The sequence below is a fragment of the Melopsittacus undulatus genome, unplaced genomic scaffold (assembly GCF_012275295.1).
Source record: "Melopsittacus undulatus isolate bMelUnd1 unplaced genomic scaffold, bMelUnd1.mat.Z mat_scaffold_518_arrow_ctg1, whole genome shotgun sequence".
Taxonomy (NCBI): domain Eukaryota; kingdom Metazoa; phylum Chordata; class Aves; order Psittaciformes; family Psittaculidae; genus Melopsittacus; species Melopsittacus undulatus.
The window spans coordinates 4802-26768 of record NW_022994387.1 but is presented as its reverse complement, the minus strand read 5'-3'; the positions used below and the strand labels follow the sequence as shown (position 1 = coordinate 26768).

Here is a 21967-nt window from a genome sequence, read left to right as displayed (position 1 = left end):
ATCCTAGTTATTCTCTCAGCATTTATTTGAAATATCAATACTTTCCATAATATAGTTTATGCACTAAGCAGTAGGGAATTGTATTCACTTCACATCATCCAGTACTGAAGTGGCACACTTTAAGCAGCACATTAAACTTCTGGAAGAGACTGTACAATTTAGATAAATAGAACTCTGGATAACTAAACTAACAGAACTTCTGCAACCATTACCAAAAGAATGCCAAGAAGCTAGGCACAGCACTGTACACACAAAGTGCAGGAAGGAGGAACACAAGAGAACCAACTAAACATATGGGGGGAAATGCTTTTGCATATACGGCCACATGTCTTTAATTGGTCAACTCAAAAAGGTAACACGCTTCATTTAGTCCTCATTGAGGAGAGAATGTGCACAAATGATGTTCGAAGAACACATGGTAGAAACGAATTAAGTGAGTGTCATGTTTGGTTGGTTATTGTATTCCTCAGTGAATGAGTTTACAAAGGATATGTGGTGCTTAAGCAGCATCATTTTGTGCCAAGACTTGACAAGAAACAGTTAACAAATGCCAGTTTTATTCCCCATCTTGCCCTCTTACTGGCATTTTGGTGAGCATGCTCTAAGTACCTGAAGGGCAAATTCAGGTGGTTTGTGTCCAAGGTTTTTACTACAGGAATCCCCATTTTATGGTTTACAGTTTATCAGTGGATGGAAATAGGCCTTTTTAACAATAATTAAGACTATAAGAATGAGCAGAAAGCAGCAGAACACACAGTACAGTGGTTCACTTTCTGAGAAACCAGGTCTACATTTATGCCATCTCTGTGAGAACAAGCCGATTTGGTTGGAAGATACAATACTGTTAGACCCGTGTGAACTGTATCATTAGGAAGGGAAAGATCAAACAGCAAGAACTCTTCTTTTTATAGAGAGCTAAGACTGAAAGTAATACAATGGTGATAGGCATTATCTTCCCAAAACTTCCTGCTACCTCACTATGAGTTACCCGTTTTGCCATCATCTTACCAGGTTCAACTCCATAATGTCTCTGGTTACCACCAGGCCAGCATGGCCAATAAACTAACCCACACTATGCTGGCTCAGAAGATACCACGCATCACCACCATGTAGTATGACAACACACAAACCAACGATGCTCAGTGGGAATCAGTAACTCTAACCACTGCAGTTTTCACTTGTAAGGTGTAAGAAGCAGCATTTTTAAAGCAGTGGTACTGCACAACTATCTGGGTCGCAAGTAGTGGATCAGCCATCCTAATTGGGCAATGGAACTAGAATATCAACATAATTGATGGGGAAGAAACCTGACTGGCCATGAAGCATCCCCTCATACCAGTTTTCATCAATCTGGTTAGTGAGGGTAATGATATCACCCTCTTTAAATCCCAGCTCCCCTTCGTTTTCTGGTTCAAAGTCATACAGAGCTCGGCAGCATGGCTGATCCATGTGAACACCTGTGGAGAAGAAACACAAAATAAAAATGTGCTTAAAAATCTCAACAGTTTGTATAGTTTTTACCACTGTATCTACTACAGGTGTTGCTGTTTCTGATGTCACACATTCCCTGGTAACATCTAAATTTCAACCACTAAACTTCATTAGGAGACAGCTATCAGCTTTTGCAGTCTTTAGTTTTCATATGTGACTACTACTAGATGTCTGAGAATCCTGAAACAACCAGGATACAATCAAGACACACCTAAAAGCATGGCCACAAGCAGTATGGAATAAATTAAAAAAAAAAAGAGAGAGAGAAACAAAAGCCCTAATATATTTCCAGCTTTACTGGCACAGAGATGCTTTGTCTATTTACCTCAGGTAAGTTGCTTAAGGGACAGCTTAAAACGACAACAAAGTTGTAACTGTGTCCTTGTCCTTTTATTAAAAATGTACAGTTACACTGTAAGCCACTATATATGCTCCTATTCCTCTGAATTTTAATATGAGATTTTCAAAGACCTTTTTCTCCCCATCCCCACAAAACACTTAATTGCAGGGCCACCAGGGCAGATTCAAAACAAGTTTGAAATTAAAAGCTTTCTAATATGCTAGCTCATGAACGTCTGAAAATAAACCCATTAGAATGGCTAATGGATAAGTTATTAGTTAGGTTAAATTTTCAAACATTACATATAATTAATAAATATCCCCTCCACCCCGAAACTCTATGGTTAGTGTTTCAACTTTTTCATGTATGCTGGCTTCAGGATGAGTAACTTTCAGATTTTAACTTCTTGCGTATTCATTTCAACCTCATTGTGGCTAGAAAGCCTGTGCCTGAGCTATTTTAGGACAAAAATATTCCACTTCTATAGATCTCAGTAGAGCAATTACCAGATTTAATTTATTAAATTCTGTAGTGAAATCTTTTTCATATTTTTACCTATCACTTAAGTGTATTTTGCTTTATTTGTCATGAAGACTATCTTGCTCGCATCAACAAGCCTTACAATGTGTGTTTGGTATCCCTGTTGCTAGGAGCTGAAATTCAGAAGACCTTAACAAATAAATTCCAATGACCAGACTGCAGCTTTGAATGAACCAACCCAAAAACATTTTAAAGGAATTTCAAAGAAGGCATTTGTCTGAAACTATTAAACACTTCAAAAGAAAGAACCCCCTTGAAGAAAATGTTAAACACATTTCTCTGAAGAGGAAAACATGACTGCTGCAGACACACAGAAACTTAAGTCTGACCTGCCTTAGCACAGACTAGTGTTCATTACAGCGTGTCATGTAAGTGAAGGCAACAATTACTGGTGGTATGAGGAGAGCTTTAGCGTGCAAGACTCAAACCCACACTCATGTACAAGGAATCTCCATTGTATCACCCTCGTCATTAGCAGAGGTTACTAGGAACTTGCATGATTATCTAAGACAACGTCCAGCTGCGGGTGCCACATGGAGGTATTGTTTCTGCTTGTATCTGGGAGAACATCAGACATCAGGATGTGATTAGAAGGAAGGAAATCCCGATTAAAGATGTAGTGAAAAAAAATCCAGTCTTGTAAGTTGAAGTGTGCTAGCAATTGTTACTGAAGTAAACTGGAATAACTGAGGTCAGGATCTGTACGGAGGACAGCCCTCACCATGTCATGGAGGAAAAAAACCATTACTGTGAGAAACAAACAATAATGCTTTTTTAGTATGTGCTGATATGAAATAGACACTTCCTTAAGATAGTAATTATGCACAGTCATATAAATGCTTAATCTTGCTTGCACTCCTGTCAGTTGGGCAAAGAAAGTAACTTTGATAGCTTTGTTTTTCCTTTTTAGTGATTTTCACTTTCAGGCTCTTCCGTTGTACTACCTGGTTTTAAAAAGCAGGATAAGGTTATAGGGGCTTTGGAAGGGTTCAGGGTTCTGCATTTTCACAGAAAACTTCCTGTTGTTTATCCGGTTTCCTAGATTTTTTTTTTATAAAGCTCTATATTTTGAGGTGAATTTAAGTAGAGGCAGCATCTCTTTGAGCTTCTAGGACTAAGGAAATTTTTCATGCAAAGACACATTTAAAGCAGTGGATGATCCATTCCTGTTCTCCTGCCTGAGGATGTGAGCACATCAAAAAGAAACAAAGAAGCAACACTTCTAACAGCTCTCTCCTATACTATCTTCATTCTCATTATCTCTACTAAGAACTTATCTCTAGAAAAAAGCATGGGACTTCAGCATTGTAGCAAAACTTCAGGGTTGGCTTTTCCTCCTCACATTGCTACTGCCATTTACCTGATGGTTTAGGTGTAGTGGCATGGGATATTCCTCCATTGTGCTGAGTATTATCACCAGTTGTGAACTCCAGGCTCATACGGGGTTTGGGTTGGTATTCTCTCCTGGGCTGAGATGATGCCTCTTTTATTCTGCCAAAACATGAAGTGTGAAGAATTAGCTTCTTGTTAACAGATGAGATGCACCAAACTTCTTTATTTCCATGGCTGAAATTTTGATGCACTGCTTATCCAGACTAAACAAGCTTGGGCATTTGGAGTAATTTTTTGCTTACAGCATTAGTTTAAATTACAAAAAAAACCCACCGGATGTGACCTATGCCATGAGGTTGTTAATTTTAATTTCCCTCTAAGAACTTAGCATTTTGCCTGGCTTCCTTTTGCCTGACAATAACAAAGAGCTACTAATGGGCAAAAACTTGTTACACGATTAGCCGTGCTTGGAGAAGTGCTGTACAAACATCTCTGCCCCAGTTTTTAGCATGATTTTTGCTTCCATCCCTTGCAAGCCTTAACTGTTCAGTTGGCTGATGCCAACTCTTGTCATTTTATGAGACTGTGTGGGATGTACTGACTTCAGCTGCAGATTTAGTTAATTTATAATCTGGAATATTTGTTTCACAGAGGTATACAACTCCAGTTTTCCTGACTCTCAAAATAAAAAGACTATGCATCATTAATTTCAATTTATTTTTCTAATTGAGAAATCTAGAATTTCTAGGAAAGGGTACATTTTCAGATTCAGATTCAGAGTAAAATTCAGTGACAGGGTGATGACAGAATCAGAGCAGCTTGTGCAGAACAACTGCCACATGTATTTCTAATACTGCACATGGGAGAACACTTTGTGCTAAGACCTCCATATTTAAAACACAAGTTTGTTTCTCTAACCTTCTCTAGATCTGCCCTAGACTTGCTGCTGGCAGCACGTTTTGATTTATCTATTGAAAAGATCTGCTTTTAAATTAACCAGTTCTGGTGCTGATGACAAGGATTTCCATACTGTCCAAAATATTATGTATGTTAGTCAGTCCCCAGAGATCACTATTCTTGTTTACAAACAAAACCATAAGCATAGTAGAAACATAAATTAATGTTTTTAACAGTTAACATGAATTCTCAAAATAAACTTAAATAAAAAGGCTTTGCTGTGTTTCACTCATTAACAGAAGTTACTTTTTTCAAAACAGCAAAGTTTTGAAGCAAGAATACTATTATACCTAATGAAACAAACACCAGATATGAACTAGAAGGCAACAGTTCTACTGATTTGTTAAAAATTACCCAAAAGCTCAGCATAAGCCATGTTTCTTAAGAAACACCTCCAAGGAAACCATTCCTGCTTCCTAGCTGCTCTGTCACAGAACTCTGTCTTGAAAATTGCGGCCTCCTTTTGCTTGATGAAAAGGAGAGTTTAAAAGGAAAAGCCTTTACTGACCTTCCAGATTTTATTCATTTTATTGCAAGTCTACCAATGTTTGCTAAGTTTCTGAAGTTCCAGTTCCTGGAATCATGGCATTTTAAGGAACTTTATACCTTCTATTAATGCACAGAAGATAAATGAAAATTCTTGCAGTTCCTGAAGGAAGTTTTAAAGCCTAATCTAAAGGGCTCAGGAACACCTGAGTGCATTTTTAAATTTTGATGTTTTTTTCTCAGCCTAACTCATTTTTTCTTAAAATTTTTGGACGATAAATTAAAACAGGTCAGTTTCAACGGTAACTTAGCAGTTACAAGACATTGTCCATGCCAAATAACAGCACAAACAACTTCCATTTACATCTTTCAGTAAGTATGTAGGAAAAAGTATCTGGATGCTGTAGACATCACTGAGAGTGAACAGTAAGAAATTTGGCTGGCTTAAAACCAAAGCATTATTTATTTTTTGGTCAAAAAAACAACCCCCAAAACCCAGGGCCATGCATTCTTTGCCATCTACATACCATCAGCAGGAAAAGACAAGTAGTTCTCATAGTAACATCTCTACATCCCTGCTTAATCCCTGCCATGAGCATATCACAGTGCTCTAGTTTGTGTCCAGTGGATTATTTTGCAAGCAGACTCTTTACAATTAGGGATGTACAGTAAGTTTACGCAAAAGATTTACTTCAGCTGATCTGTGACAGCAGTCTGATGTAAGGTTCTTGAAAAGCTAAACTGATTCAGAGCTGAAACTTAAAGAAAAGATACTGAACATTTATCACAAGTTTCAAAAGGGCAAAAGATTATCTGAATTGGTACAGGAAGAGAAATCTGTTGCAGAGAGGTATGTTCGCTGTATGGAATAACTTATGGACTACAGAACACCTCATCTGCTCCCAAGGATTCTTTTGTAAAGTGAATTGCAGTATTCATTTGGAAGTGCTGAAAATCACTCTGTGAGCTGTTCAGGCAATACTTCAGAAACGGCCTTCTGGGCAGCCTACCTACAAAACAAATGTTGCTCCTAATCACAAAGGAATGTTAAGACTTAGAACTGGATGAGGTTTTATACGCTGTGTGCTCTAAGAAAATAAACATGCACAGACCCAGTAGTACCAGAAACTAGATCTGCACTAATGACATCAGAAATCTGGAAGGAATCATGGATGATTAAAAAACTGCCTTCACACAGTATGTGAACATTATCTCTCTTGAGAATTATATGCAGCTTTAAGGAAGAGTCTTCTAGAAGCATGTGAACTAAACAAATCTTTCCTGGATTTTATGTTTCTTTGAAGAACGTGTGTAGGAAGCTGATGAACTCTTACAAACATTATTTTCCTCACTTCAAGGGGGGTACAATCTGTTTTTATGGATAGAAAAAAACCCAAGAAGTTCTAAAATATTCTAAAGTTCTATTAGAAAGATATTATATTGTATCAATTCTGAGATGGCACTTGCAGTTCCAGAAAAGGGCATGGAAGAGGTAAATTCAGTTGAGCCTTGTATCATGTTTGATCTGGTAAGAAAGCTGGAAAAAAAAGAGTATTCAATATGGTGACAACTGATGGGGGTCTCACTACCTGGCTCAGGAAGTTGTTCATGTAGTTGTAACAATCAATCTTTAACATCTTCTCCTGGAAGGACTATGTTATGAATACATGCAGGAATGGGAAGGAGTCTGAAGTTGAAAGTCCCACTGACTTCCCATATTTTTAAGCACTTGCTTTCATTTAAATCACATTTCACATCTTTTCTGAGCTGACATGCTTTCCTGAACACAGTTCTCATTCAGTCATACTCAGAAGTGTATGTATCTCCAAAACATACAAACCTCAGCTTCCAATTGCCTAATGAAATTATCCTTGTTTTCATATACATACAGTTATCAAGTTGCACAAGGCAACAGCTTTGCATTTTACTCATATGTTTACTGCCTCTGTAAAACAGAAATACCCAACCCAACAATCAATAAAGTTGCACAAAGTGCATTACCTATCTTCCAGCTTAGAAGTAACTCGCTGTAGGATCTGTGTGGCCTGCTTGTGGTACTCCAGCTGGGCTTGTACAAGAGCAGAAAGCTGGCTCACTTGTTCAATCTGAGGATTGACAACAAAACATCAGATCTTAGGTGAGAACTAACAGCTCAGCAAAAGCAAGTAAAGACCACTGTCACAGTGACACTGAAAAGGCAGTTTTACTTATCTCTCTAAAAACTTGATTTTCATATTTGCGGTTTGTAAATAGTTACATATCAGCCTTTATTCATACCTGTGTCTGGTTATGACCTGATCTGGAATGGTAACTGCAGCTCTTCTCCGCTGCTGATCTCCATGGCAGATTTGCAATGAACAGCAGCCTACAGACCTACCTCATTCAGCAGAAACTATGAAAGTAAAAATGGACTGTAATGAGAGCACAATACACCTTTTCCCTCCCTACCTTTGAGGGCACAAACCCAGAGTGGCTATGGTCATGCTTCTGGCCTGCGAAGCAAACCAAAACATGAAGATACTACATACTATTGGATACAAAGGATTTGTAAGTGAAGGCAGATAGTATTCTACTTCATGAGGGAAGAAACATCCAAACTTTTGTGTGGGAATGCAACTGCTAGCAGTTTCCAAAATACACAATGCAGCAATGGTATCATGCAGGCCAGCACTATCTGACCCCACAGCACTGGATGTTACTACAAGGATTAAAACTACAATCTTGGTATACTTCTTTCATTTCAGCACAGCTACATTTAATTTCTAGCATGCAAGTATTTTCAGGTTTGTCATGGCCCCTCTACCACAATCTGGTAATGAAGAATTAAATTAGGTGTATATTTGAACTTTAAATAAATAAAATCATTTACTTCAATAGAAATACTTAAACTGAGTTTCTTTTGACCAGGTATTCTATAACACAGATTTCAGCTGAAATATTTTTTTCTGCCAAAAGAAATAAATTTTTCTTCTTTCTTGATTTTATAATTTGAACATTAATTATAAACAGAAGATTTAAAATACCTAATAGTTGTTCAATCCTAAATGAGTCTGTAAGCAAAAACCAAGCTGCAGAGTCAGATTTGCACAGTCATATTAACTTCAGCTTTCCTATTCACTATTGCAACTGATTACAGCAGAGACCATGTGGATGCAAGTTCATCATCTCCGATCTTAACCAATCCTCTCAGGAGCCCACACACCTGAGCAAGTATCTTGGCTCAAACCTTAAAACCACAACTAAGTAAAAGTCATGACTTATATTTATACAGCTCTAAGAAGGAAGTTATATTGTTTTTTAACTAACACTACACAGGAAGCACAAATGATGCTACAAAGGATTTATGTTCTTTAGCTCAGCTACCTATAAAATTCAGCTACCTGTAAAAGCGCTACATGTGCATGCTGTACATTACTATAGCTTCAGAGCCTTTCATTGAGTCAAACAAGGAAGCAAGTGCTTCCCTATTGTATAGTGACAGGAATCTGTGTTGTGAAGTATTTAATAGACTGCTTTAGATTGCCTCACTGCTCTTTTTCAGATTCAGCTCAAAGATTGACAAGGGATCTCACATCCATCTCCAAAAGGTTGAACATGCTTGACTCAGCAATTTCTTTTGATTCATCAAATTTCTCCAGAGCCTGGCGAAGTTCTTCATCAGGGAGCTTGCCCTGTCTTTTTCTTCTTGTAATCGAAATCTAGGCGTCGACCCTCCATTTTCTTTAGGTGATGCTGAAAAACAAGAACACAAATACAAGCAAAGAATAAAGGATGTTCCCCAACTCTCTTATACTGCATTGTAATCAGGTAGTTCACTAACATTTGCAAGCATGTGCTGTTTGCTGTGTATCAATGTTTCCCCACAGGGAAAAAAATACAGATCAATGAAATAGGTCATTTTACATATCATTTAAGAAGTTATGGTGTGCTGCTAACATTAAAAAAAGGCCACGCAGAATGTGTAACTGCAACTGCAATCTGTATAGTATATATACGAGTTTATAGCTTTTTAACTCTGATGCACAATTACCTGAACACTATGTTTTTTTCCCAACATGTTTAAAATAAAACTCTATTGAAAGCAGTTTTGCAACAGAACTGAAAAGTAAAACTCAAGTCAAAAGACATTATAATCAGATCATCTCTAATTCTGAAAGCCCATTTTAAACCACACAACTAACATCACAGTCTGCACATTCAGTGTTATTAAAATGCCACGTTGAGGACAATACCTGTATTTCTCTAAGATCTTTGTCATGGAGATTCTGAAGTGGGTCAATGAAGTTTTGTTTCACTTCCATGTCAAGAGAGTCCTTGACCTCAGAAAGCTCCTTCATAGCTTCTCCGACATCTGCAAGTGCTGGTCCTGAAAGAATATATGTTCAGCTTGTTTCAAAATAAATTTACAAACCACCTTAGAATGAAACTGAGTCATACCAATTCTCAAATAATATACCGTCTGAAAGGACAACATGTATTTTAAAAAATCAGCAGCCCCCAGAGTTAATGCCTTGCAACATAGTTGAACTTGAGGATCTATGCTGCATCAAGACAGCTTTCTCCACACCCCATGGAGGGGTTGTGTTGTATTCTATTCATTCCTCACTCTGGTGAAGCAAACATGCTGAAACAGAATTATCTGTATTTCCTCCAGCATTGCCATCACCAGACGCTGAAGCTGAAGAGGAAAACAGCTCTAATTCAAGTTTAGGTCTTCCTGTTTCTATCAGTGAGACTGGTGACAATATCAAATATAAAAATTCTTAACAATTTCACGAAATTATTTAACGAAAGCTTTTTTTTTAATGAAACTGTTGATTTCATTCACCTACTCAAATTCATAACCTTCAGGAGCAATTAGATGCTTTCTGAGTTTTCCTCCAGTATTGAAGGCCATAAATGCCTTCAATGAAGGCCACTCTGCACAAATTTATGTCCTCTGCATAAAAACAAAAGCAAGAGGCTCAAAAATACCCTCTTGGTTTGAGGTGTAGGCTGGTGGGGAAAACCCCCCACATTTTCAAAGAATACAAAGGGTCTTAAAACCTAGAAATGTGAGAAATCAGGAGTTTTGTCTCTCAAGCAGGGGATACCAGCAGTGCACTGCAAAACTAGAAAGCTTGCCAGACCAAGATGAAGAGTGACAAAAAGCCACAATAGCTGCTATTAGTTAAGGACATGAAAATAGGGGATATACAGTGATTTGCAAAAACTAAACTCTATCATGTCTTCATTTTCTCTTTAAAAATGTGTTTGAAATTTAGCAAATGTGAGGCAAACAATAAAAAATCAGTAGTCTTTAGCACAAATCAACCTACATCTGCCAAGCTAACTAGCAAATTACATAAAACAAACAGGAAAATATTTTTTCCACCGCAGATGTCTTTATATCAGGAGCAACACGTTATGAAGATTTAAATAGGAAATGGAATTTTTACAGACTTGAAGTTTCTGTGTGTTGCTGTATAAAAATTTGGCCACAGAAATTTGTGTGAGAAAAGCTCACACAATAGGACAGAAAGACAAAGGATCCAATCATGTATGTCATCGTTTTTAGTTGGACCTCTACTGTTGAAGAACACAGTGGTAAGTCTCAGTTTAACATTTCTAACTTGGGCAGCTATAAACTTATCCAAGGCTTGGAGGGAGGAGTGGTTGATAGGTAAGACAGGAGTATTCACTAGTGCCTTGAAGTGTAGAATTTCATCAGAAAAAAGGTCTAAGTCTATTAAAAATATATCAGCCTTTATTCTTTGCCTGTAATGACAACATTTATTATAAGGATTCTGAGGACAAAGGGTTTTATTGTAAACATGCATAGACATTACCATTTCTGAACACATACGTTTTTAATCCCAATACATCGCTAGTAGCATAGCCCATGACAGAGTGCCTAAAGCCTATACGGATATGGGTCCAAATGGAAACAACTTTACTTTCATCTACAATAAAAAAATCTCTAGTCCAAATCCACAAAAGATATTCAACAAGCCTAGTCCTAGTTTCTCCTTAAAGGAGAAGTCTGATGAAGCATAACTCTGATGCTTCTTGCAGAAGCTGATCTTTGTAAGAGCACAACACTTCAATAATGAAAGTTATATTAAATGTTACTACAATTTTTATTGCATTATTATGGAAAGGGAAGTAATAAAGTTACCAAAATTGCATTCTTCTCCAAGCTCTCGTCCAAATTTCAGCATCGCATCTGCCAGCAAGGCTTCAGCCTGAGGATAACCTGGTCCCTTCTCCTGGCCTCGAATTTTTGACATAGTGTTGATCATGCTGAGTTTAGCTCTGGAAGCTGAAGCAGGCAAGTGACAGAGGTTACAAACATGCAATAGTTTGATTACACAGAGAGGAATGCACTCCTCAGATTTCTATGAACTACCTACAATGTATTTGAAGGACACTAACTAAGTTTATGGCTATGATTCTATGATTCTATGCTTTGGTTTTCATCTATTATTTTTAGAGCAAAGAAATAAGTATTGTTGGTCTGACTTTCTTGTCTTCTGCTTGTACACCAGAGACAATGCTCTGCCCCGAACTTTAAGTCAAAGCTTCCCTTGAAGTCACTTGGACAGAGAAAGCCCAGAACACTTCCAAGATAACATGTTCAACACGTGCTCCAACTCAGGTAGAAAAAACTTTAATTCCCCAAAGCCTATCTTAAAATTCTCAGGTACCAGACTGATAGCAAGTTGAGCAAGCCTTGCTCTGAAGAAAACTTCAGACTAAACTGGAATTTAATCCAAGAATAAACTATGGTGCCCTATATGTTTTAAATGCTTGAAAGCAATATTAAATAAAGCCTATATTCCTGAACATGATGTCCAACAACCTCTGAAATTGTTCTTGGTTTTTATGGGGATTTGGGGAAACTCTACTTCAGTACAGTTTTCAATTGCATTTTAGCCTTGGTATTTTATTTCAGATGCACAAATGCAGATCAAAAGAAAGCATACAATTATCATAATTGATGAAAACACAGACAGCAAACACAGAAGAACAAATTTGTTTGATGATGTGCTTTAGCGAATTTTTGCAAGTACAGAATGTGAATGGCCTGCAGAGAGTGAATTAATTAACAGCACTTGACTTCAAATTTTGCCAGCTACATCCTATAGCCAGCAAAGCTGACGCAGTGTTTCTACCTGCATTACTGTGTGTGCTACAGTGGGGCAGCTACAAATTCATCTACCTTCCTTTTCGCAAAGGCCTGACTTAGCTGCTTGTAGTATTTCTGCTTACAACACATTAGTAGCTCACACTTTCGTGTCCTGATTTCACTAGTCAAAATTCAACCTTGTACACATTTCTGCAGCAAAACATAACACTAGCAGTCTGGAGCCAAAACAAGTGCTTGCTCTTAATTTTCTGTGTATCAAGAGACAGTTCTTGTTGCTGAGTATGTTTCACTTTGTGGCATACAAGTGTAGAAACAGACACAGGGGAATCAGGCAAATGTCATAGTACTTATTTTGCCCGAGAAAACAGCTACAAAAGGATAACATTTTTTGACATACAGTAAATATGTTTTGTAAGCTTTCTCACTACCCTTGAGTGCCACCAGATCATGCTTTTCAGCATCTGAATTTCTTGATGCCTTCTGTTTCAACTCACTATAAAACTATAATCAGCAGGACTGGCTGACTGTTCAGTACAAGCAACTGCATTTTAATGAAGTGTCTGGCTTTCAAAAATGGCATCAAAGTTATGGTGGCAATTAAAAAAATACAGAAGTGCAAAAGAAACTAAAAAGCAAACAAAATCAGTCAGGGTAAAGAAGATAGCAAGCTTAATTAAATCAGGAATAAATGAGAGTATTTTCAGAAATAAAATAAAAAAATATTTTCCCAAAAGACGGACGATAAAAAAATTAAGTGGCTATGTTCTGGAGAGGTAAGCAAGAGCAGAAAGAAAAGGGAACAGAAAGAAAGATGAAAGGACAATAAAGGAAGGATGAGAAATAAATCATAAAGAAAGGCATGCATAAAAAAATCATGCTTCAATGATTCATCTAATCATTTAATAATGATTACATTAGAAGCCTGATTTAGTAGGAAATCTTAGAATACATCTACCAGTGATCTCATTCCACTATTAAGGTTGTTTCCAGTAACTTTCACAGGAGCAGAGGTGTTTGTGCTCAGTCAGCCTCGAACTCCTGTCTAAGCCGTTTCATTTCTATTGCTTTATTGTGGTATTGTATGTGCTTTCTTCCCTGAGTTATGTTTCTATCTGAACAAGGACAGGCAGAGATCCACAAAACACCACATGGAAGTGACCTGAATACTTGGGATTTTTCCAGTTGTGGCCCCTCTCCTTTACATTGGTTTTCATGGTGTCACCAATGATTCACCTTAATATGAAGTGTTAACAGCACCATGGCAAATTGTAAGAATATTGCCGGAAGAGTTAGGAAGAAACTTCAGCAGTAGGTTCAACTGATCACTCTTTGTATTTTCAATCTTGTTCATCCTTCACCCTCTTTTCTTGAAATTATGGTCACATACATATGAAATGGAAAGTCTTTGAGCCTTCAACATGTTCGATTTTAGTTGCTTTCAGGTGTTCTTTTTTTTTAATTGGTAGGTCTACAAAGCTGTCTTTTTCAGTCACAGTAACTTCAGCCCAAAATCTCTTTCAATAAATTAGCTTTTTTCTCTAGTATCCTTTTCCTTCTTTTTCCCTACCCTTTCCCCTTACCCCTTCCTTTTTCTTTCCAGCATTCATTAATTGTTTAGTGAAGTTAGACAATGCTGAATACTTCATTTATTGATCCTTCAAAACACCAATAAGCCAATCATCGTTAGCACTGCAGTACTGTTATCTAAAAATATGATGTTTTCAGGGCACATGTTATTATCAAGGTTTGTATTGGCTACTGTAATAGATGGAAACCTAGCTGACAGTTGATTCCTGCTCATGACAGAGAGACATTAACAAAGTGTTTTTCACCAAAGTACATTCGGTAGAGCATATACATTAATGTTCATCGTGACAGTTTGTTGGAAAGAGCCAGGAAAACATAGGGTTGTTCTACAGTTGTTCAGAAAACTGTACAGTTGTACAGAAAGTTGTTCTACAACCTTCGTACTTGGCTGTACTGGGGAGCCTGGCCAAAGCTCTTGGTACAGACAACAGTGAGATGATGAGAAACTGCACAGCCCCACAAGTAAACAATTATCGAGCTGGCATAAAGCCGGTTGTTTTTCTAAGGGTGTAACAGCAGGATCCTTTTGTAGCTGAATCCAAAGCCTTACCTATGGGTGTACGCATCACATAGGAATTTTCCCAGTTACCCGAGAATCTCAACATTGGCTGCAGTGGGGCTTCCCAGCTTGAAGTGTGGGCCTGGACGATGATTTGATGGTAACTGGTGATGTATTTCTTCTTAATCTCTGTTCTCACTATGCAGTGATTGTTTGATGCATTCTTGATTTTCCTCTGTGCTTTATTTATGTATCTCTCCGAATTGCTGTAGTGTACTTACTCGCCATAGAGATACATACCTGATTCGCGTTAGTGTGCTTTTTCACTTTAGTGTGCTCTTTCAATAAACTGTGCATGTTACACAGCTAACGTATGTTTGTTTTGTTGAGTACCCTGCCTGTCTGCAGAACAGCTACATCCCAAACACTCTTCTCCTTGTGAAACCCAGGTAAACTTTTAAATACAATCTTCTGTTAAATATTGCTGTTAAATAATTTTTTTTTCTCATTACATTTCTCCCTTTTCCCAATGATGCTTCTGGTTTTTATGAGAATGAGAAAGTAAACAGGAAATACTGGAAATCGGCATTTTTGGTGCTCCAAGTAAACACCAATATAGTAGGGAGATTTTAAAAAAGGAAATTTTTTATTTTACTGAAAATATTAATAATTTTCCACCCAATTCTTGTCACTATTGAGATGTTTTGCAATTGGCATAAAAAAATCTAAGATCAGGTGAGAGCTGAAAAGGATCAGTCCACTTTCCTCTTACTCCATCTGCTATCTTTGCCCAGCTGTGGAATGAGCAACATGATCTCATTTGATATGCAAGAAATTAGATCTTCCTCCTGCCTATTACAGTTTTAGTTTCCTGATTCTACTTGCACATGCCACAAGCAGATGATGAGATGTATAGCTAGAGTATGGAAACTGCTCTTTTCTGCGGCACTGCAAACTTACCTCAGCCTGAGATGCCTGAAAATCACACCCTTAGGTACTTCCAGAAATTTAACTTTCTGCTGTTGCTGTGAGCCTCCTTCATGATTCACAGCAATCATAATCACTCAGACGTGTCAGGAAGGCAGCCAGAGAAGCACTAAACAGCCAAAGCCTATTATTGAATCTATATGATGATGCACAACAGCAGCTTCAGAGTAGTTTACAATTTTATCACTAGCCCTGTGTTTGTCAATCCTATGGCTTTTCCTGCAGAGTGCTTTTTGACAATGAGCAATGAATCTGCAGAGTCAAGTCATAAACAGTATTTCATCTGTTGACATAGAAACTGTTCTAGTCATCATTATTTTCTCTCTCACAGTTCTTGCACTTGTAAATATTATTCTTCCTTTTTTTCAATCTGCTGACAACATCATCAAATTATCCTCCTTCCCTCTGTTTTCAGCTATGAGGAAACAAATTCCTTACAGTGAATGAAAATCTCGTCTGTACTTCCGTGAAACTCTAAGATACATATAGTAGGTAGAGGGTCCCATCTTACCTTCACATTATATCTGTTGATCCCATCAGTGAAGTCAGGATTGACTTATTGAACCCTTATACTCTTACATCACTACTCTTGAATGTAATAGTTTACATGATTACAAGAGCTCCAGATCCCTGCTCTTTGTAAGTATCCTTTACCAAGAGAGAGGAGCATGCACCACTCACCCCAATCACAAAAAACCTTCCTTCATAGAAACCATTCATTTATTTCTATTGCGAAGGTTCAATTTAGTCATCTTTGATTATGTTCTTTCAATCTGCCTTTTTCTCCAGTTCAACAGCTCTTTTGCACACTACCTTTTAGGTTCCCTCCTTAGTAACTCTGATGAAGATGGGAAATCCCTAGAGGACTTGGTGAAAGCTCTTGTTATGCCTCCTCATGCACCCTGGAGGAAGTTGCTTCACAACTTTGTCTTTATTCCCATTGTCTGTAAGGCCTGCCTGCTCCTTTTCCCTCAGACAGGGACTGCAGAATGCCTCATGCAGACACCCTCACTGTGCCTGCTCCTGATCCCTAACTGCAGGCTGATGGCCTCATTCTGTTCCCATACCCAGGCTGGTGCCTGATGCCCAGGGCTGTTGCTGCACCAGTACCCCCTGCTGCCTCACTGAAGCAGTGGAATCTGCCCTGGCTATCTGGCACTGCCCTGCTTCCCCTGAGAAGTCCATAGCCACCTCCAGCTCCCAGGGAGCCCCACACTGCTCACAGAGCTGACATTCAGATGCCTGCAAGTATATACATCTATTTCACCAATTTTGTCTTGATCTTGACTGCACCAGTGAGGATGAGATCATTCAGGCTATATGTATTGGTGAAACAAGAGTGTTTTCAAAAAGTGCTGTGAGTACTGCAAGACTGTGAAATTACATTACCTGGATTGGGCTGAAGATACTCTATTGTCTTTGCCATTATCTCCATAACTGCCCTGCTGGTAACATCCACTTTCTAAATGAGAGTTAAGCAAAAAGAAACATGAAAAAGACATGTTAAGAAAAAGGAAGACTTTTTTCTTCTTTTCTTTTAGAAATAAATTCTTATAAATCCTTTTGACTTAATTTCTGTGTCCCTGAGAACTGCCCCACTACCAAAATGGTGATAATACCAGGAAAACTACCAAAGTATAAGTTCACCATTTCAGTTGCATAGCAGATCCATTCTCAAGTGAGGCCATTAGTACAGAGTACCTCAGGATGTGTTGGGAACTTGATGTGACTTATTGTACAATGCTGATACTTTCTATAACCTTGGGAAACATCCGCAACATGGAATTCTTTTTGATAGAACAGTCACTAAAAACTGTTTGAAGAATTAGCCACCTTTCATCCTCCCCCCGCAAAAACCCTGACAAAATGGGAGGAAAGCCTATGTCAATCAAAACCAACCACCAGCGATAAAACAAGCTGTCTAACTCTTTCAGAGCAAGTTCTGGTAAAACTGGGTCAAGGAAGAGTAGGTATCACTCAGTTTCCAGTTTCAAGAAACCTATCAGCATAGATGCACTGGCCATTGATTTCCCCTGGCTGACTTCATGAAGAAGTTATTTTGTATTTAGAAATCTAAAATACTTAAACCTGAAAAGCAGTTTTTTTACTTTCTTCTACTGTAACAGGAATTCTTGTTTTCTTAAGAAGTACTCTGCATCAGCTTCCTAAGCTGCATATAGCTAAGTGTGCAACTATTCTCCCTCTCAGAATCAAGCCTCAAAGAAAAAAATGTTGCTTTGGCAGGTCTGGGGATCCCTGTAACCTATTCTGTACTCTGCATTTATGAAGACACATTGCATTTCTCTGCAGGGTAGCTTGTGTCCCACAGGGTGAACTCCTTTACCATAATGGCAAGTTCCTCCTTTAAAAAAGAACACCTGAGACAGGTTGTTTGCAGCACACTGTGAGTGACTTCTTTCATGCCTTGCCACTGCCATCTGCCAGGTCTTGCCCTGTGCTTTACACAAAGAAGCAGAAGAGGTCTGCCAGCCCCGGATGAGTAAGTAGCTGAACTGCCTGGTTGAAAGCCCAGAAATGGCTAGGAGTCTGCACAGGAGAGTGGGGATGGGGAAACAGAAGGCCAGGGACAGGCAGAAGGAGCATGGCCACTGCCTGCAGAAATGCTGGCAAGGAACACGGGGCCAGGTGGGGAGTGTGGAGGAAAGCAATGAGTTTACTCCACTCTCAACTCTCAGTTCTTTCACCTCCTGGGCTGCCAACCCATGCCACCCTCCACCACTACGTGGGATTCATCCCTGGCTGTTGCAGTGTCCTATTTTCCACTCTAAACCTTGAACCAGTTTTCTGAATCTCTGTTAACATCTTCCAGTTTTGACAGCAGTGCCTATACTTGCAGCACATTCAAAGGGAAGCTGGGCAGAAGGGGAGAAACCAACTGTGCAGTACTTTCACAGGAAAAAGTACAAAGCATATGCCCTTCTCCTTTATTTTTTATCCAAGCTTTTTTCCCTATCTCACTAGATAAATGTGCAAATAGCTTCTGTTTCTCTCAATCAGTTATGTAACACATACCTAACCTACAAAACACCTAGCAGTAACTTGTGTTACAAGATTTGACAGAATGTCTCAAAGTTGAAGCCAGAAAAAAACCTGTCCATATTTATCCTTCCAACTGAAGTATTATCACCATCGTACCCAGCTGTGGCTTTTTTCCCTGCCTCCTCCACAGAAACACTCAGTGCTACCACTGCCAGCCTCACCAGGCATTCTGCTGGGGGGTTAACCCAATCTACCCACGTAACTTTGCCAGTGGAGGCTGCCTAAAAAGATCTCTGAACGTGTGAGTGAATATCCTACTGCGACTGTCAACCCCCTTTGGCAGACAACTCTTGCTCCTCTTGACTGATGCTCGAGGAGCTGAGAATTCCAGGCACCCTTTACCAGTAAAATTACCATCTTGTAGACAGATTCTTTTTCAGAGATCCTCTACAACGTTTTGACCAAAGCTAATTTGTAGCTGATGTCAGCCTCAATCTCTGAATTAAATACTGGCATTACAAAGACTGCCATATATTACATATGCCTTGGTTAGAAAAAAAACACTCACAAGAAATACAAAGCTCAGTCTGGCTGAATAAAAGTTCAGCCTTCCTACCTAGAAAGGAAACCAAATGGTAATAATGGATATACCCTAATGAATTTAGACTTACCCTTTCCATTTCTTTGAAGTCATCATCTAGCTTGGTTCCTTCTGCACCTCCTACTTTTTCACTCACTTTCTGCAGTTAAAAAAAGAACAAAAAACACATTCAGCAATAACTGAAAAATCTACCCACCGTGTTTTCCTGGGGAAACGTTTTGGGTTTTTTTGTAAGCTAGTACAACAGTCAGACATACTACTCTTTCTGAAAAACTTATTTCAAACTGACTTTAAACTACACAATGAGGAAATAATATGTTACTGCTTAAGTTTCAGAGACCCAATCTCCTGCTGATCTCAGAAGTACATTATTATCATTCCTTTGCAAGATCATACCTCTATGTCTCTGTTGAATGAATGTCTGTATCTTGGAACGTAGCAAGCAATTAATAATCAATGACAAATCAGTAGTCAGCAGACAGAAATGTCCATGGTCACAAGTGCTCACGAAAAAAGGAGGCGCTCTCACAGAATAAACTGGGGAAGGAAATCAAGGCTATAAAAAATTTCTCATCAGAGCTGAAAAATGGCCCCAGCTGCTTTGCCCAGTGTGTACCAATGCAACACCAACAGTAATAATCATGCCTAAGCACAGAGCAAGAAGCTTCCAAGGCTGGATTCCAGCCACTCAAAAGACGACAGGCACCCATAACCCCATGACTAAGAACTCTCAGAAACATAATTGACTTAAGCCACTACCAAACCTTCACCATTAAGAACTGAGTTTCTAAATAAAAGTGATAGATACAAAAAAAACTCTACGTAGATACAAAAAAACTCTACGGACCATGCAAGACCTTGAGGTTCACACGAGTTACACATAAAATAACCATTTGACAGCTCTATTAGAAAGAATGAAAGGGATCTTTGGTTTCATGTCTTCAGAAAATACTCTGTTTTTCATGAAAAACCCAGTTTGAAAACTAATTGGAAAATGAATCTGTGTACTGTTTCATTTCCCTAATTCAGTGGAACACAATGAGTTTCCACTTACTGTCAGTAAAAGTGACAGTAACAGAATTGAACAGTAACTGCTATGCAGCACCATTCAAAATGGATTATAGCAACTGTATTGTCAGTCGCGAAGTGTTGTAGTGGTGTAATTCCACAACTAAGTCAAGTGCATATGATCCAGTGAATGTACTGATTTTTCACTGGGGTGCCATAAGAAATCCATTAGACTTAAGATTTTCTGTTTTCTGTCCCTTTATAGTTCTTTGTAGTGAATGCCATGTAATTCGTCAAACTTTCCTAGGTGCCTCTGAATCATCTTTAGAATATTGTAATGAAGTGTAACTACTGATTTCAATGAAGTGACTCCTGCAATAAAAAAGGAGAAACAAAAGAAAAATTGCCATTAATCCTCCTGATTTCAACCACTGTGTTAACTTTTCTTTAGCTTTCTTTTTGCATGAAAAGGAGGAAGTCTCAGTCTATGATTCAAATGCCATTAATAAAGTCCAGACATTTGGTTAATTTTAAATTCAAACTTCAGTTCACTCCAACAAAGCTGCAAGGGCAACATGGCTAAGCATTTACTAATGCAGGCTATAATTATCTGTGCAATAGGAAATGGCTATCAGCTCTGTTTATTTTGTGTCAGCTCCTGGCAAATTAGTAGCTAAAACGGAGCATTAATGAGACTGGTATTATAAAACATCCTGGAAAAAAAACAAAACCCAAACAGCAAAAAAAGACTTTTATTTATCCCTTTTTCCTGTACAGAAGAGATGTGCAAACCCATGAATGCAGATGAGTTTGCATGGTCTGTATTACTGAATTTGTGCCTTTTAGAGGTTAGTGCACAAAAAAAAATCACAGATTTCAAACTCAGTACTGTTAGAAGCAATTCTGCAGTGGCAAAGTGATAGATTCAGTGTCCTGAAAGGTGCTGTTCATTTGCAGTTTCTGTGAAAAAATGGTAGAAAAATAAATCATAGAAGATCAGAGGCTTTCTTCACCAGCCCTTGAATGAATCTTCTGCAAATGGACCTTCTATTCAGATGGTATGGCAAAATCTGCACAAAAACTTTCTACCACCAAGATTCCGTGCCCCTGAAAACAACAGTATGAAAGTACGCTAGTACTTACATATTCAAACCAGATTTTAAATAACTTAAGTTCAACTTTAAAGGATACAATGTCCCCAAAGGTAATTAATGTTCCAGCCCTTTTCCAGCTGTAGCTCTACTTCTCATCACTTTGAGGTTCTCTCATAGTTGATGACGATTTGCAAAGTAATTGCAATTGTAATCCCTACAGATGCCCTAAAGTTCCCATCTCACATCCACAAACCATAGCAATTATTACTTCCTTTCATATTCATCATTATTTTAGCTGAGGAATGTATGGCACTACTAATAATGCAGATCTTTAGTCTGTTGAAATACTCACTGCTAAGTCAAAAGGCAGGTGTTGTGGTTTAAGCTCAGTTGGCAACCCAGAAAAAAACATGCAGCCTGCTCTTCCCCTCCTCCCCTCCACCCCCACCCCTCACAGGGATGGGGAGGAGAATCAAAAGAATGTAACTCCCATGGGTTGAGATAAGAACAGCCCAGTAACTAAGGTGTAACACAAACACTACTGCTACCACCAATAATAATAATGATCAGGGAAATAACAAGGGAAGAGAATACAACCGCTCACCACCTGCCAACTGATACCCAGCCTGACCCCAGCAGTAACCAAACCCTTCAAGGTAACTGCCCCCAGTTTTACATCCTGCTGTGCTACGTGCTGTGGTATGGAATACCCCTTTGGCTAGTTTGGGTCAGGTGTCCTGTCTCTGCTTGCTCCCAGCTTCTCGTCCTCCCTGGCGGAGCATGAGACTCACGAAGTCCTTGGTTGGAGTAAACATGACTTAGCAACAGGTTGGTGTTATAAGCACATCGGTGTTATCAGCTCTGTTCCTCGGCCAAAAGTCAAAACCACTGCACCAGCTACTAAGAAGGAGAAAAA

The 21967-nt window shown here is 38.6% G+C and overlaps 1 protein-coding gene across 1 annotated transcript; it reads right to left on the bottom strand.

Moving 5' to 3' along the window:
* Positions 1-930: 930 nt before the first annotated feature.
* LOC117438639 (endophilin-A1-like) lies at positions 931-19085 on the bottom strand. Its single transcript, XM_034074080.1, is given in 9 exon segments — positions 931-1457; positions 3732-3862; positions 7148-7251; positions 8719-8826; positions 8828-8878; positions 9379-9512; positions 11304-11447; positions 16738-16810; positions 19020-19085. Coding segments are annotated over 9 exon segments (954 nt in total). The 5' UTR covers positions 19029-19085; the 3' UTR covers positions 931-1257.
* Between the last annotated feature and the right edge of the window lie 2882 nt (positions 19086-21967).